This window comes from Pteropus alecto, unplaced genomic scaffold (genome assembly GCF_000325575.1).
Source record: "Pteropus alecto unplaced genomic scaffold, ASM32557v1 scaffold106, whole genome shotgun sequence".
NCBI classification, from domain to species: domain Eukaryota; kingdom Metazoa; phylum Chordata; class Mammalia; order Chiroptera; family Pteropodidae; genus Pteropus; species Pteropus alecto.
In genome coordinates, this window is record NW_006442103.1 from 4,636,241 (window position 1) to 4,655,026 (window position 18,786).

An 18,786-nucleotide genomic window follows, 5' to 3' on the forward strand; every position below is an offset into this window, starting at 1 on the left:
AGTGCAGGTAAACTGACTTTAGATAAACACACACAGACCCCCACCCCCTTGCCCCCAGCAGAGATGTTTGTATGCTGCTAGAAGAGGCTGATTAAACACTCAGTGCATGGGCTCACTGTGCCACTCCTGGAAAATAATGAATTGGGTAAGGAACAGTTAATAAGAAAATGCGCCTTGCTAACTGTGCACATTACAACAAAGAGCTGGCAGCTCCTGAAGGAAAAGGGCTTGTGCCGCTGCCGTTCAAACTTGTCAGTCAACCCGTGCCAGCAGCCTCAGCGTCTGCCTCCCCAGCACACCCTCATTACATGTGTCTGTCTGGCCTGATCTGTACATCTGCTCGGAGACGCTCCTGCCTAGCCAGGGATTTCTGCTCTCCTCCACCAGTGCTAAGAGAGGATTTTTCCCTGCTTCTCCTGTCACCTCCACTCCTCTCCCGAAGGAGGCTCTTGCTGTATGGTAGCTTTGGACTTACTTCACCATCTGCCTGTCTTTGACTTCTAGAATGGAAGAAGCTGAGCTGGTGAAGGAGAGACTCCAGGCCATCACAGTAAGTCTGTATACAGTTATAACTCATGGAGGTGGTTGCTTACAGAAACGGCAGACACGTTGCTAGCTGCCCCTGCCGCTGAGCCCCTGTAAGTGGAAAAATAGAACTGTCATCCTTCATGGACGCGTCTCTGCCACTCTCTTAACCCTTGTGACCCTCTGTAACTCCTGGGCTTCTGAACCTAAGTACAGAGTAAATGTTTTTTATTTCTGCAAAAACTCTGCCTACGTTTTAAACAGCAATCAGAAGCTTTTAAGGCAGTTTGGTTAATCTTCTGGGTACCTTAGAAACACAGTTTGTTCTTAAATTTATATTTAGCAGACATTAGTTCAAAAAACAGAATCTCAACTTGGAACTCTTTAAACAATTAATACACCAAAAAAGTTAAAATCTTTTAAAATAGAGAGAGAAAAAGAAATAAAACAAACAACTTGAAACTTTTTATTTCTGGTGTGTTAGTGTGTTTCAGAAAGCCTAACAGAATGAAAATGACTGTTCTTGCAGTTAAGCTAAGCACTAAACAAGAGAAAAGTGGGTAAAATCACGTATCAGATTAATTCTAAGATATCAGTTTCCAGCAAAGTCACAAACCGAATAAGATCTTGATACAGGAATGCAGTGCTTCCACTGCCATGGAATTGGAAAATATTTCATTAATACCAGGAAGGAAAATAATGCATTTTTTATGTTTGTTCTGGGAAAGGGTCAAAGTGAGAAATGAATTCTTTTTCTTAAATGATCCAGCTTTTTAAATTTAATTTTATAAAATCCTCTACTTGGCAGTAACCTGGAAACCTATGGCACGATCATTTGTCATTAGCTACAACTTATGATATAATTTTTTTTAAGAAAAGAAACTTTGGAAATCAACATCCCAACTTCTCAGCGTTTTCTGCTGCTGGAATTAGCTGTCATGAAAAAATAATAACTTTTTAAAAACTGATGCTTAATCAGGATGGGTAAGAGGATCTTTGCTCTTCAAATTCCCATGGCATAAGCAATAATGCTAATCCTAATTTAAGATTTTTATTAAAAAACACAGTTTACCAGTTCCAGCCAGAAAGGATTCAATAAGTTGAAATATTTTCTCAGCCAATGGTAAGGAACCAGAAGTCCATGGAAAAGATTGGCACTTTTCCATAAGACAATGCTTTTGAAATGTCTAACTTCTAATTAGTACATTTTCCTTTCTTCAGAAAACTTTAGTTTGGATTGTTGTTTGTTTTGTTTTGTTCTTTTTCCTTGTTAAGTACAGCCACCGGTTCAGCTGTCCTGCTTGAAGGGACAGGAACTCAGCTCTGCTCTGTTGTTTTTGGCGTGGGCCTTTTGTATTACAGCTGTTGTCTAAAGGTTATTTTATTAGACTGTGTGAGTTGTGTGGGCATAAGCTTCACTTTTTCTGATGTCTCTATCTGCTAATTAACTAAATTCATAGTGCATCCAACGAAATACATAAGTAGTCCATTGTTCCACGCTTTCTTTTTTAAATTGACACACACCCTCACTTAAGCCCTTATTACCCTCAGTGCACCTTGTAACTCTTGCTGAAGCGGCACACATTCTAAAGGTATGACTGCATACAGTTTCAGGAAGGTTAGGAATTTTCAGTAAGGGTTCCAAGTGCAAATACAGATATTAGAACAAGAGTCAGTATGCCTTACAAGCAGACAAGAGATTACGTAAGTTCCTAAATATACTGGCATGTGCTTTTTCAATGATTAAAAAAAATACAATTCTCTGAACTATTCCATTAGCCTAAGCATATCCCATTAGAAAGAATTAAGCAAATCTCCAAAGTAAGATCACAAAGTAATGCTATCTTAGAAGTAATGTTTGTATAAAGGTTGTAGGAACAAAAATTGGGGAAAGTTTATAGGAACAAATTTCCACTAGCTAAGACCAGTCACCAGGCTAAGCCCAGTCACATTTGTCACCACCTAGAGGAAAAATGGAGCAGTGGTGTGTCCATGGAAACAACACATCCAGTCATGTCCCTCCTGGACTCCCTAGAACTGCCAGCTTTCTCCACCCTTGCCTTACCCAGAAAGCCACCTCAGCCATCTTCCTTCCTCCTTTGAAAATGAAAAAACACAGCACCCAGAGAGTATGCTCTGGACTAAAATGTGTGGACAATCTTCTCATTTTGACTGTTTTCTCTTATTGCCCTACACTGAAACAAATTTTATATTCATTCTTCAAGAGCAAAATCATAAGACAATTGTTCAGTGTTCCCAAACACAGCAACTCCCAGACTTCTCTTTATTAGGGGAAAAAAATTTACACTCTAAAATCTATCTGAGTTTTATATTAAAATTTATTCCTCTAATTCCTGGCTGTGAAATGAAATAATTTTCCCTGTTGAGTTTATTCCACCTGGTTTTGAGTGTCCAAAAAGTCATTATTTCCACAGCAAAGAATTGAAAAAACAAATGTATATGCCTGTAACTTGACAGACCAAGTGCCAGTCTTCTTGTTCCTCTTTTTTTTTTTAGAATGTGGCACTTAGATTCTCAAACTGCAAACTAAATTACTGTGTTGGTGCCATTCATTTCTCATATCAGTAAATTGAATTTTAGATTAGTCAGAAGTCCTCTCAAAGAGAATGAAGACAAAATTATGAAAGTACACAGAAATGATTGTTTAGAAGATAGTATTTCAGTCTGGGTGTACTACATATGGATTCTAGTTTACATTACTCTCATGTTCCTCCTTCATTACCTTATCCATGTACTAACTCTACCCCTACTAAATTAGTGGTCAAAGAATTTCTTAACTAAAGAGTTCAGGTTTCAACTATAACTCAAAAACAGCATTGCTTCAAACTGATTAAATACTACTTATATTAAAAAGTCTCTTGAGGCTCTTTTCAAGTTAGTATTTTAACAAATAGCTGATTTTTATGCAAATGAAGAGCTATTGAGGTAGACTAGTAATTTGAAATTCACTTTTTATATTCCTGGAACCGACAATACCAACGTCTGCAGCATTCTCAGGGAGAGTGGAATGAAGCGCTGACAGTTTCCTCTGCACAGTCCCTCTCTGGAAGTAAACATGGCCCACACTCAAGAACAAGGAAAAGGCCCAGGTGAATTCCCCTTGGAAATACAAAGATCCCCTAAGGATTAGTAGTATTCCATATGCTCTTGACATCCTCCTCCACAAGGAACACATTATCTTATCTCCATTCCTACTGTGAGGTTAGGAAATACTGTTACTAAATAACATGGGAGACTCAGACTGGAAAACCCCTAGATCTCAAGCTGGCTAGTACTAGTTTCCGGGGCGAGATCAGAAGAATTCTGAGAACTAGAATCGATTTTCAGAGAACAGAGCCAGCTGGGGTGAAAAGGGGTAAGAATAAGGCTGACATTTTTACTTTCATAAAGTTTACCTGTAACTGGTAGGAATGTGTGTTATCAACTCATTCTCTCATTTTTTTATTCAATTAATTGAGCATCTACTACATGCTGAGCCTTATGCATTTAAAGGAAAAGAAATGAAAGAGGAGAATCAGGAGCGTCAGGAGCAGGATGAGAGTGGGTTGCAATTTGCAGTAGAGTGCTCAGGATGGGCTCATAGAAGAGTGACATTTGAGCACAGATGTCAAAGAGGTGAGCTCTGTCCAAACTTAGTCAATCATAATAATCACAAGAGCAAGCACCTGCTAGGACTGACTCCATTTGGAAAGGAGCCACAGAAAGTCCTGACATTGGAATTTGAGCAACAGAGCCAGATTTGTCGGCCAAAGCTGCTTGTGATGCAAAATAATGAGGAGCTCTCACATTTCCCCAGATCCACTCCCTATTTCTTTCCACTCACAAAGAATTTTCTCTAGACTTGTAAACAGGAATTTAGGAGGCAGAAAGTTTTTACAGAAAACAGAAATCCACCCAACGCAAAGACTAATATTAAAACAATAACATAAACACACAGGTTCTAGTTATCTCTTTAGCATGTGTTGCCTGTCACTTCGTCTCCTTTTTGTCAATACCTGAGATCTTCTAACAGTTAATAAGACAGTTAATGATCAAAAGCAGGACCTGCTACAGAATTCGTGGGGCCCAAGACATAATGAAAATGTGGGGAGCCTTGTTCAAAAAGTATTTAAAATATCAAGATGGTAACAGCAGAGCATTAAATTGAGTGCTGGGCCCTTCTGAGCCTGGTGTCTTGTATGATTTCACAGGTCACATGCCCAAGATGTCAGCCCTACTTCTATTTCCCAAGCCAGCAATAAACATTTTTTTCCTGCTCATTTCACCTATACAAATGAGAGAGTGAAAACAAGAGCAAGCCAGTCTGGATCTTGACTAACTGTCTACGTTAACATGTGTTTGGATCATTGTATTATTTAGAGCTCTGAAGACTTCTTAAAGGAACAGTGGCTGAAAGAATGCATAATGCACCATTGTTCTAGTGAACCTCATGGTTAAGACAAAGTTACAGGAAGAATTCCCAATTTGCCATGGCCATCCAAAGACATTTACACAAAGATGGTACATGGAGATGTAGGAATCTGCTAAATAAAGAAGTCCTATGCCAGAATATTCAAACAATAAAGCCTCTGCACAATTTTCCACAGTGCTGTACTGAGATTATATGTTTCTTCCAGAGGGGGGGTGGGGAAAACTGTTCTTCAAACAAATGTGCTTTGCCACATATCTTTGCCAAACATAATAGCCCACCCACAAAGGAGACCGACCATGTGATGAGGTATAACAATTTCGATAGCTTATTAAGGAAACTGCTTTTTGATAACAGTGGGAGGTTTTTCCAGTGTGCTACAGAATGATAATGCTACTTCACAAAGCCCTCTACTGATGACGATCCCCATGAACTTTCTGAACAAGAGCAGATGATCAAAAGGGAAAACTGCTTCTTTACAAAACTGTGATTGAAACAAATCAGAATCTAACTAGTATCTAAACAAGTACAGCATAGTTCAGTGCTGAAACTTCCAATCACCGGTCTCAAACAGCAGGCTCTTAAAGTAAAATAAGAACATTTCATTTAAATGGCAGTGGAGTCATTTTGGGAAAATGCACTGCCTCAAGTCCCCTCATCAGGAGCCCTGGGCGGGGGAGGGGTGTCGAATTTCCTAAGACAGCATAGGAGCATTTGAGTTAAATCTGTCCTTAGAGTTTTTACGTAAAACTCTGGTCACTGAGTAGATTTAGTCAAGCCATTTAAGACATGGGACCAGGTTATCCTCTGAAGCTCTGAATGGAAATCGAAACTGGCTTCTGTCTTAACCACCAAGTTTTCAATATGCAACTGAGTCGGTGATTAATATAGGGTGATGAGACATATTAAAATGAGCTACAACAGCTATTCAAAATCAATCTATGTTAACAAATCTAGACTATAACGAATATCTCTTAAGCAAAATAATTCTGAGATTAAAAATAATAATAACAGCACCTATTATTACATAACATTTAGGCTTTAAAAAATAAAAATAAAAACGTTTACATTATCTCATTTGGCCAAATAGTCCTATGGGTATTTTCAAAAGCAGATGTTCTCATTCCCATTTTATAGGTAGAAAACCTAAGACCAAGAAAAGTTAAGGAATTAAATAGTAGGACTTGAATCCATTCTTCTGTTTGTCAGATTTCTGGCCACGACATCATAACAACTTCTAATCAACATCAAAACCACAAACCTCCTCCCCGTCCAGAACTTCCTCATATTTCTGTCCTTCACTCTTATGAATAGAGTTCAAAGTAGAGCAAAGAGAAGAACCTAGGGAAGGTCTGCTTCGCTTAATCACCTTTTCTAACCCACACCAGTCCTTCACCCCCTATAGTCTCCTTCCCCATTCTTCAGTGAGCAAGGTGTAGAAGTGGAAAAGGAAAGAAAGCAACACCATTTTAGAGGCATTTGGGACGGGATCAAAGTCATTGTCCGGAGCATCCCATATTCTAAGTCTTGTTACCTTCTCCCCATCCCATTTCCATCACACAGTCTCTTCCCTCCAGCCAAGGTTTAAGGCACAGACATCTTTGCATCTCTCACAGCTCCCAACACTGAGCTCAACACTATCTGGGGCACAAAAAAATAAATAAATAAAAATAAAAAATAAAAACACATCAAGAATGAGTGAATGAACGAGTACCATCAAGCTGAAAATGAGGAGAAACTGATGATTACCTAGCATGCTAACATTTTTCTCCACTGAAGATGCGGCCAAGTTACCATCACCCCTTGACTATTCAGGGATTTGTTTTGTGTTTATTGTTTATCCTTGTTTGGTTTGGTTTTGTCACTATTCATTAGAACGAGTGAAAAAAGAGAGACGAAGGAATGAAAGTGTAAAATATGAACTGGGATCTATTTAGAGATCCATTCGAATTTATTGTAAAGTTAGGAAAGAAGACTAAAATTATTGAATAAGATGAGATGTAGGAAAGATATGCTTTTTAACTTACTCCTCAAGTAGGAATGACAGCCACATCCAATTCTCATGGCTAACTTAAAAATTAGGGTATTTCAAAGCAGAAATAAGCATAACACCAGGAGAAAGTTAGAGATTTCTTTGTCTACCTTCCCATCTTCACTATACTGTGCTGAAGAGACACTCACCCAACTTCTCCTTAAATAATTCCAATATCAGGTGGATCGGTATTGCCCAAAACACCCATTCCACTTGAAAACAGCTCTCTGTGTTATGAATTTTGACATAATGTGCTAGAATCCGGTTTCCTTTCACTTCTACCCAGTCATTGTGACTTTAGCCATTGAAGCCATACAGCTTCATTTTCTGAATTTTGACCATTTTTCAGATCACAGGCTCATTCTAGACACTCTCCAAAATATCAGTGTTACTCTTAAAATTTGGTGCTGAGAGTCAAACAAAACACTCTGACCATGAGAGAGTCCCTAGTGCTATAATATCTCCTGTTTTGATAATTGTAATTCTACTGACAGATTTGGGAAGAAATAATCTATGGTATAAAAAGCACCATCTTTGGAGTTATAAAAAATTAGGTTCCACACCAGTTCCAACACTAAACCAATTACATGACTCAGGAAAGTTAATAAACTCCTTTGCCTTCAGCTTTAGTGTCTCTAAAGACAAGAATTAACTTGAAAGCTTAGTAAACTAGTCAGATACACAATGAATATACAAAAATCAATAGCTTATTGAAAAACAATTAGTCAGAAAATGTAATGTGAAAATATCCCATTCCTTAACAGCTACAAAAATTTTTAAAAATTGTTAAACCTTAAAAATAATCCTTCTAAGGAAATGTGCAAGAATTATATGAAGACACTTTTGTACTTTTGTACCTACTAAGGAAATGTGCAGGATTTATACAATGAAACTTTACTAAGCAATATAATAAATGTCTGGAAAGGCACATCACTCCCTGAAGTAAAGTTTGAATACGAAAACGTTGTCATATATTTCCAAATTTACTTTAATTTTTAATGCAGTCCCAATCAAAATCTGTAAGGAAGCATTCTTATTTGGGGCTGGTAGCAGCATGAAATTGTTAAAACAGGACAATTTGGCAATTGGTGTAAGAAAACTCAAAAACTGTTTTATCCTTTGACCTAGAATTTCATTAACAAGGAACTTATACTAAAGAAAAATAAGAGATGTACACGAAGATGGACTCTTAAGATGTTCATAACATACCAGAGTCATTTCTTATAGTACAAAAGTGGAAGCAAACTCAATGTCCAAAAATTGGAATTAGCTGAATAAATATGGTACATATATATACAAACATGTATATAATGGAATAATATTCAGCCATTAAAAATAATTTAGAATAATATTTAATGATATGGTATATCATTATTATGTTCATGATATTTTAAAAGAAATAATTCAGATTACTAACCACATAAAAAATAATTCCAATTTTTATGCACTATATCACACAGACATAAACCATATATAGTATAATACTATTGATCTCTGATTGTCTCTGAACAATGATAATTACTATTAAGAATAACTTTTAAAATTCCATCAGAGTGTATGATTGTTTGCTTGGTTGATTGGTTGGTTTGTTGGGTGATTGGTTGGTTAGTTGGTCTTTTTGGTTTGGTGAGAGTTAGGAGGGTTAAGAAACTGGTTGAGTTTTTAGTTTTGTTCCTATTGGAATTCAACGAAATGATTTCAAAGTCTAACTGGAAAAAATAAACTCCTGCTACTAATCAAGACATTTTAGATGAGAGCAATCAAGGAAAACTTGCCCAACGAAATGCTAATGTACTTCATTGGTATATAACCCAAATTGTGTAGTATTAGTACCAAAAGCAATAATTAAAGAAACTATATAGACCCTATGTACATTAAAAAATTTGTAAATGATGAAAGTCACTAAGTAATACACTAGTAAATGAAAAAAAAAGTGAATCGATAGGAAAGAATTTTTTGATAAAGTTCAGATTAGTTAAAAATTTGGGAAAAAATTTGGTTCTCAGCATAAATTAATATATTTATAAAATAAATTAAGTTAGATTAAAAACTGGAAGAAAATATGGATGCATAATTACTATATCTCAGATAATAAAAGGTATTAAAAACAGTTTCTTCACCTACATAATGAGGATAAACACGGCCCTGACTTCATAGAAATTTGGTCAAGATTTAATAAATTGATAGATTTAAGTGCTTTAAGTAATTCGTAACATATAAAAAGGTCTTAGTAAATGTTAGTTATTGTTAACAACCATCATAATCTTCATCATCTGCAGATCTTGAAAAATTAAGCAAAAAAAATAGTTTTCTTAATGCTTTGTTTTTAATAATCAAGTGCCACCTCCTAGACATTCCTTGTCTAAATACGCTATTTAATAATTCCTTCCACAGTTTTTCCAAAGATTAACCAATAAGATCAACAGTCGTTAAATATGCATAATTCTCCTTTTTCCCTCTTCAGAAAATTTGCCACTTTCATGCTTTTTGGAACCTCTTCACCCCAAATTCCAAGATTGCTGGACAATATTTTTCTGTCATGTTTATAAATTTTTCTATTCCCTGAAATGAAGCCCTTCAGAGTCTGAGCAGCTCTATTTTCTCTTGGGCTTTGGTATCCCTGTATGCATATTTGTTCTACCCTTTCCAAAATCAAGATTATTCTCCTTAATCAAAAATATGAAAGAAAATAGAAGTTCTAATTTATCTGTTATATTAATATTATACTATGTATAGACTGGCAGTAATCTAACTGTTGTTCCCTTTATCTTTTTGCTGTCTATATAACTTAAATATATATATATTTTTGCTTTTTGTGCCCTCAGTGTCTTTCACATGCTTCACATCTTTATATCACCCTGGATTTTTACCTTATTTACATTATTATAAATAGGTACCACCTGCTTATCTTCATTCTTGGTTTCATGAGCTCATTGGGGCACTCCCAGTGATATTAAACAATTTGTTTTGGTTTTGTTTATAGTAATTTGCTTTTCTTCTTATCTGAGATCATTTGTAATTGTGTATCTATGTTTCCATTTGTAAATTGCCCATGATTCATCATCTATCTTTCCTCTTGATAGGTTTGCCCTTTTTACAAGATCTTTTTAAGGAATTTTTCAAGATTTTTTTCAAGAATTTTTAAATCTGTTTTCATTGAAATCTAGTAAACCTCTCCCTATGCCTGGAATTCTCTGCTAGGAATATTGTGTTAGTATATCCCTGTCTTCAAGGTTACCATTATTTGCACATCAGGAGGAAGCTTCACATTGTTGGAAGTATTTAAGTTCAAATAAGCAGTGTCTAGTATTGTTCTGTTGAGACCTTAAACAATAAAAATGTCAGAAAGCTAGTCACAAAGTCATGAGATCATCTAGCAGAATGAATCCAAAACCATTCGACTGATTGAGTTAGCTCTATTCACCAAGTGCTATTATAAATAATATCTGATTGACCCCAAAACAAAATTCCCTATGGGTTCCCTTCCTCCCATACTCTTAAATATAAATACCTCATGAAGGATCTCTCCTTAACTCTCTTTTTCTTTTCATAAAAATGTCTCCTGTCATGTTCTGATATAGTCTCCTGGCCTCAGCTATCCCTTCCTAAATTCCCCCATCTTTATTTCTAGCTCTGACCCCTCTTCTGATCTCTCTCCATCCAACATTTCAACTGCCTATCAGATAACTCCACTTGGTTGTCCCAGAATCTCCTCAAACTTGGTATGAATCCACCACCTTTCCTCTCAAAATCTTTCTTCCTTCTTCTGAATTTCCTATTTCTATTAGTGATTCTGCAATCCTATATGCCTTGGCATAAAAGCTCTGTGTGCTGATTTGACCTCTTCCTCTCTTGCACCCATATGTCATCAGTTGCCAAGTCCTGCCAATTAAACTCCTTCGTATCTCTGACATCCACACCCTCTGCTTCCTCTTGTTCAAGCTCTCACGGTCTTATGTATGAGCCATAGCTTAACTATCCCCCTCAAGTTCTCTTCCTTCAATATCTACTACACAATGAGGTATATTTAACTTCCTAAAACATGGCTTTAATTCTATCACTCTTCCCTCTCTGGCAACCTTCCATTACTCTCTATCTCAATACAAAACAAATTTCAAACCTCTTGTCCTACCATTCAATATTGTCTACTGAGGATTTAGCCTAATCCTGTTATTCTTATATTTCCCATTCCTCCCTTTATGGCAACTTAAAGTCCAGACTTGCTGTTCCAAATAATGTCCTGATTTTCTACTTCAGGCCTCTGCTCACATTGAGCCCTTAATTTGAATGCCCATCCACCCACCAACGCTTCAGCAACCACCCAGCATATTGTACTCACTTGTTACTTCAAAACCTCTCCTGACTACATCAGCTAGAAACAACCTCTCCCTGCCTCCCCTCACCTCTCAAAGTATCTTGTGCCTTAGTAATGACATTTATCACTTCATTTCTTAGACTAGAGTTACTTATACCAATAATTTTCTTTCTTCATGAGAACGTAAGCTCCTTGGTGAAAATATCTACTTCTAAATAATTTTAAACATCGCACATTTCCTAATGTCACCTTGAACACAGCATTTATATATGAGTACCTAAATATTGGATAAATTAATAATGAAATAACTCAGGATCAATCTTATCTTCTTGACAGATTCAGGCATTTTATATTAGCTTATTAATGGGTGTCAATTGCTACAAAATTCTGCCAGACAACTGAAAATCTAAGCAATTGTTCATTGAACAAAAAGTCTTCGTTAGTTCAACATTGAAGAAATAAACAGAAATATGTTATAAATAGTGGTTAACATTAACAAATATCTGATGTGCCAGGTCACAACAAGTGTCTACAGAGATGCTCGAGATTCTGTGGAAATTTTAGGAAGCAGGTGGCATTTCACACTTATTTGTTCCATAATGAATTGAGAAGGAATTAGCTGGCTATGATAACTTTTGGCATTTTAACAATATAACTAGATATACAATTTAAGGTTGACTTATAGTTTATTCTGCCACATCGAAACTAAATTATTGTCATATTATTTTTCAGTGTTGCTTATATTCCCATGAAATTTGGCAGGCTAATAACTTGCTGTTGATAAATATAAGGAAAAAGTGCTCCTATCTTAAAATATAATCATGCCTTATATGTTATAAAATTAGCTTCTTAACTACCTAGACTGAGGTATGAGAGAGGCATCACATAACCTCTGAGTGACAAAACATTGATATTCCCTAGCAACCTTCTCTAAGCTTCGTGTTGCCAAAACACTTGAGACATCCTACCTCCAGCCACAGTTTTCATTACCTTATTGTAAACCCCAAGATGAAACCAGCCCAAACTGGCTATTGACAGGGATGAGGAGGCATTGCTGCACTCAGTGGTTACTGTCACACGTACATCTGTGCTCTTCTCTATAGGCTATCCATGGAAAGAGGTCGATGGTTACATACCAGCATGCAAGGAGCTAAAAATGTGCTCCCTTTTAATGAGAGGCCCTTCTCCTGCTGCTGGCTGTGCTGGTGCTGCCTCCAGGCTACAGTATTTCATGATGGAGAGGACAATGAGGGAAGCTGTGAGAAGCTGGAATAATTTCTCACTCAGGGAAATGGTGTAGTTAATTAGTTAAGAGGGTGGAAGCTGAACTCAAATTGTCTGGGTTCAAATCCTGATTCCGCTATTTATAAATTGTAAGAGCTTGAATTAGTTAGTTAACTCCCTAAACTTGCATTTCTTTTGTAAAATAAAAATTATTACAAAGTGTCTTTATAATTATGACTACTAAGTGAAATATTATAATATATATTTGTTATTATGACTATTAAGTAAAACAATGTCTATAAAAACTTATCAAATGTTTTGGTACAATAAATTTAAAATATTACTAATAGTTGCTCAATAAGAACCTCTAGATAGAGAACTGATTCACGAGTTTTCAGTTTTTACTTCTAATGACCAGATTTTTATCCAAAGAAAAGAAGTGATTCTGGAGACCTATGCTTGTTGCCTAGCTATTTTTTCCCCCCAAAAGAGCTGTTTATGGAATTTAAAAAGTAATACCGGGTGAAGTTATACAGTCATCTTACACACAAAGGAAAACATGACAAAGTTGGAGAACAACATGTTGCTTTTCTTCAACAAATGTCCCTGAACTTATGCATCAAAAAAGAATTTTATCTTCAAAGTAGTCACATCAGGAAGCCATGCATTTATTTCAATAATGTTGCCAAATATTTTTGGAACTCTTCTTTCTAAATTACCTTCCAAGCCTACTTCAGATTCTTTTACATGTCTTCATTGGTAACAAATTTTTGTGCTTTGGGAGTTTTCAATTTTGAAAGCCAATTTAAAATCAATTCTTATAAATAAGATGGAGGATAATGTCATATCTGGTAAAATAAAATAAAATAAAATAAGGAAATAGGGCCTCTTTTGCATAGCTAGTAAAATATCTCAAACAATTCCAGAGGGGAAATCTCTAAAACATTTCAAGCCAATAGAAGCATTATCAGAACTAGTGTGTTGCTTTCTGTATGATTAACAGGTTATGTGTTTATTTACTTAATTTTATGAAACAAATACTTATAGGGTATTATGCATCATGTACTATTCTAGAAACTTTTACATATATTAGCTCATTTAATGTTCATATCTTATGAAGTAGTTTTATTATCCACATTTTACAGATGAGGTAATTGAGGCACAGAGAAGTTAAGAATTTTGTCCAAGGACGCATCAGCAAAAAGCTTTCTTAGTGTCAACAAGCATTATCTGATCCCTTTTTTCCTCTGTCTTCCCATAGCAAGTTATACAAAGAGGAAACAGTCCCACTTTCTAGCTTCCTGGTGTTCTAATGCTCTGGAGTCTATCCTGTTTTCCCAAACTAACAGACCTTTATTCTTCAGCTTCTTGCCAGGAACAGTCTCTCTCCTCACAAGTTTTCCTCATGCCTATTTCAAACTCCTTCCTTAAACTTCATTTATTCCATTGCATCACTCAGGAGCTCAATCTTGCTGGGCTAACAGGGAAAATAGAATAGGGGAGAAGGGAAGGAAAAGCACTGAAGTATTTTTAAGTTCTCTTTGGAAAAGCACCTTGTGTCATTTTCCATCAGTAAAATGCTTTGAATGTCTCACTTTGCTCTCCTTTGCTTTGAAATAGGAGTTTCCAAAGCAGCTTCATACCAATGCCAAGAGCATATTGCTGGCCAGCCATTTGATAATGACAATAGCCCCAAGAAAACATATTTAAGCAAATTGAAAAAATAGATTATGCCAGAACTTTTTTATTTCAGGATAAAAGAAAAATACAAGAAGAAATCTCACAGAAGCGTCTGAAAATAGAGGAAGAAAAACTAAAGCACCAGCATTTGAAGGTAATTTATGTCTTTCATTTCATTTTAATGATTCTGAATTCAGATATCCTGATAGCACTCAACAGTAAAGATGCTTTAGGAAGGAAAATATTTCAGCATACTTCTACTAACACCCTAATAACCATAGGGGAAGCCAACAAGCTAGTAATATTTGCATATGAGATGAGTACCTTCTGAAAACATATGGAAAGTTGAAAACCTTATTTTTAGCCTTTATTACTGAATTTCTTCATTTTCTTGGATAACTTTGAAAATTCAGCCTTGATCATTTGGCCCTGAATATATCCTTGTTTAACATTTTAGGGAGCAAGTCTAGCTAGGAAGTCCCTTTTGAAATCAATAAAAGGCCAGCCTTTCCCCAAGGGGTGCAGAACAGACACTGTCTGGCCTGGTCAAGGATGCTTGCATTTAAAAGCTCAGTGCAATGAATCCAAGGCTGTCTCAGTATGATTCAGGTTTTTGTTTTATTTTGTTTTGACAGAACATGAGATCATAATCAAAAATAAACCTCCATTTTAAAAATCAGACTTTACATCTTCCATGGGTGTGGTCACTTTATAATTAAAACACTGAGTTTTAACATTTTATTACATAGCTTAGTCACAGGATGTAACCAAGTGACAAACAGGAGCTCCTTTTGAACAGGCCCAAGCAGGAAACTACTTCTGTGGCAAGGCTGCTATCAATAGATGCGGTGAATCCCTCAATGAAACAATACCACATGCCTGTGGGATTCACAAACTGATGTTAGTTAAATTTGCCAAATTCAGCTAGACCCATCTTTCTGCTGGATAAAGAAAAAAATTCTGAGCAGAAACATAATTTACAATTTTAGTTAGCCTCAGTGCTCTGGATTCTGTTTGTGTCTTTGCTCCTATCCAAACTGACATTTCCAACATTTGATGAATCATTTCAAAGCGTAGTTAGCCTGCTATCCTTACAGTATGTCGTACTGAATTTTCAGGAGTAGTGGACATAGCCAAGAAAGGCAGTGTGCACTCCCAGAAAAATCAATGACATAAAAACAAATTTTACCAAGTCATTTAAGTGCAACTCAAATGAAGTCAAAGTCAAATAGATAGCAATTTTTGAGATAGGCCATTTCTAACTCCCAGATCAGTGCTTGTGCATTTGCACGCTCTCTCTCTCTCTCTCTCTCTCTCTCATACACACACATGCACACACACACACAATTTGCACATGATTTTGGTCTCATAGTGAACAAATTACTGCTTCTGAGTAAACTGAGAGCTCTCTAGCATTCGGCAATTGATATTACTGCAGAATGGGTAGCTAAACAACAGTAGAGCTGGCAACAGAATAAAAGATTTAAATATCTCCTCAGTTCGTTTTAGGAAGTAAGTTTCACACAGGAAAACTCTGACACACTGAAAGGTCCATTACTAAGGTGGTACTTCATTTCAGTAATTGCCAAAACAGCGCAAAAAGTAGGACATGATCTTCCCTATAGATTTGCTTTCGGGAACCCAGGAGATCTCTTCTAGTCCAATCCAATCCCAGCGTTCATTATTCTTTAGACTGCTGTACACAGTTGTGCAGATAGTGCACTGAATAAAGTTACCCGACAGATGGGTACTGAAATCCTGCCCACACTCCCATAGGCTATTGCACCCTGGCACAGGGCTGCTTCTGCCTAGAGGATGTCGTTTCTTTTTCTCTGCACAAAGGTGCCGTCTACCTTCCCAAGTTGTGCACTGACCCAAAGGGGTGGGTGTGGGAAATTGTCCCTTTTCCTAATTTGCATATTAATACCATAGAGACCAGCACTGACCCTAGAGGACTTTAGCGCTTCTGCCTGCAACCTCATGGGAAGTTTTAAATTAAATAAATAATTAGGACAAGTTAAATGATGGTTTTTTAAATTTAAATATGAGTATAAGCAGTAATTATTTATTCTGCGATGGTCATAGAAGGTTTTGTTAAAGGTGTGGGATTTAAGCTGACCCTTAACTGATAAGTAGAATTTATATAGGAGCACACAGGGCCTTTTCATCAATAAACTATTTCTTAAGCACCTATTATGTACAAAGGACTAAGCCAGACACTAAGAATATAAAATAAAGTTCGGTCTGTGTCCTTAAAATGGTAACTGACGCATAAATTATAATGGCGTTCCTACTGTGATGAACACTATATATGAGGTAAAAACTGCAAAGGGAACATAGAGGAAAGAATGGCTATTTCAATAGCACACATTCTTCCAAGCTTTGAAGAAAATGATTGGCTATCCAAAAAAAGCAACGAGGCATAATTCCAAAACAAGTTTCAAAATGTGTAGAATTTTAAAAATCGATTTCAAAATATGTTCACCAAGCCAAGAAAGCTCTGTTGGCCTCTACAGTTACCAGTCTTTCTTTTATTTTTTTCTTCATCCATTGGTCCCCTCTCCAGTGAACACCCTCACAACTTTTCTGATTGCAAACTATCTCATTACACTTCAACCACCTACTTTAAACAACACAAACGCAAACATATAGAAAGTACTCCTTCTGTATCAGTAGGACATACATTTCAAAACAGTTGTAGTAACTCACTCTGATATTCTTTAGCTCTGTATCCTGACAATCACACCAAATTCATGCTGGGTTTTCCAGGAACATTATTAGCATTTTAACTTTCAAATATTTCTGAGATTTTTGCACTATAGATCTTCTTGCCTAGTGTCATAGTCACAATCTGATGCCACCGAGAAACACAAAATACACTCAACCTAGAAGACGTTTCTTTGCTGAGAGTCTATTTAATTCATGGTATGAAATACTCATTTATTCTTAAAGTCTACTGTAACTGTTGTGTAGAATGTAGAAGTGCTTTCAGACAACTTTCTCTAAAAAACTGCCTAAAGATCTATTACCTACATGCCACTTATATATTGATTTAGTTAATATGGTTTTTTGTTATGAATGTCATTGTTGCAAAATAGATTTAATTATATTCATGACCTCATATAATAAGTCACAAGTCTAAATGTGACATAAAAGCAAAATAACTGCTGTGATTGCTATAATATGCGATAGTACTATATCATTTTGATTGCACATCCAAATTATATATTTTATGTTTAGATGCAAAGAGTTCTCTGCCAGAGATAAATGACAATTCGTGAATTATGAACAAAGTTTTATAAGGCTAACGTGAAAATTATTCTTATTCCTAACAAGACTAAGGACCAAAAATGTAGCCTTAAGTTAACATAATCACATCACAAGTCTCATTCTCTGTCCTCTACAACCCAGCATTATAAGACTGTCTCATCTGAGTGATTCTTATAGAGATATGGATGTAAATGACTGAAACTATTTCTCTGGGTGGTTTGTAAGGACTGTAATTTCCTTTGATAGGTGTCAACTGTCTTCTTTACTATACATTAGCTATCACCACATTCCATCAAATAAAAATAAATTAAAATCAAGATGAATTCTTACAATGCTGATATATTAAGATTTTCTTCACATCTTTGACCTCAGGAGATAAATCCTGAACTTTATTAATATTTACTGTGTCTATGGGAAGTCATTTTTGCAAAGAGCTAAACAGCTGTAATTGAGGGTTAAGAGAATACTGGTGGCAAGAATCTCTGGCTACAAACTGCTCATGCATGTACTAGAAACTCTAAAAGACCAACACAAATATGATGACTTGGATTGATGAGGTTGTTACCCAATTTAGTGGTTTTCAAACTATGTTCTGTGCATCTAGTTGAGGCTTCCAGCTTCAACTAGAGCAGTCTAGGTTTCATCTATTCTATAAATTATAATTCCATATAATATTTATTTGTAATCAGGGTAATATTTTTAAATGATTTGAAAACCATTACCTTAGATAAAATAACCATCCTTTGGTAATTATCCAGCATAATCAACATTATTTAATTTTTTTTTAATTCAGAGACATATTTTACTGTTATTAATTCTAGCATGCTTTGAAAAGAGACAAAAATTCTTCTTATTTGCTCTCATTTATGGTGTAAGAGAAAGAAGTCTCAGAAAATAGAAAGTTTCCATTCTCTCCATTTACCATTTTAGACATGGTGAATCTCCAATGAATAATTATTGAACAAATCCTTTACAAAGGTAAAAAGAATAAGGAGAATCTCAAACTCTGAAAATGATTTTTAGCCATTTCAATTTGAGACAGAAACAGGATGCTAGCTAAATCCCCTCCGAAATTTATGAGTCTTCTTCATTTGCTTTAAGTCCTCTTAGGCTCAGCACAAGAATGTAATTTTTGCAAGCAAATTCATGAAAGAATTTGCATGAAAGGGTATTTTCTTTCCATATTATGAAACATACATCTTTTTCGTTTTGTTAAAGTCAACAAAAAATCAACTCACCAATATTTAGACAGATCAGTGATTTTGTGCATCACGTTATTGGAAATGGATAAACCTGGATATCTGGAACTGG

General features: G+C 35.8%; 1 protein-coding gene across 1 annotated transcript in view; it reads left to right on the forward strand.

Moving 5' to 3' along the window:
* Positions 1-140: 140 nt before the first annotated feature.
* Positions 141-18,786, forward strand: part of PALMD (palmdelphin) — a 42,733-nt gene continuing 24,087 nt past the window's right edge. Inside the window, exons 1-2 of the mRNA XM_006919554.3 lie at positions 141-550; positions 14,279-14,359. Coding sequence (XP_006919616.1) covers positions 506-550; positions 14,279-14,359 — 126 coding nt within the window. The 5' untranslated portion in view covers positions 141-505. The remainder of the gene's footprint in view (positions 551-14,278; positions 14,360-18,786) is intronic.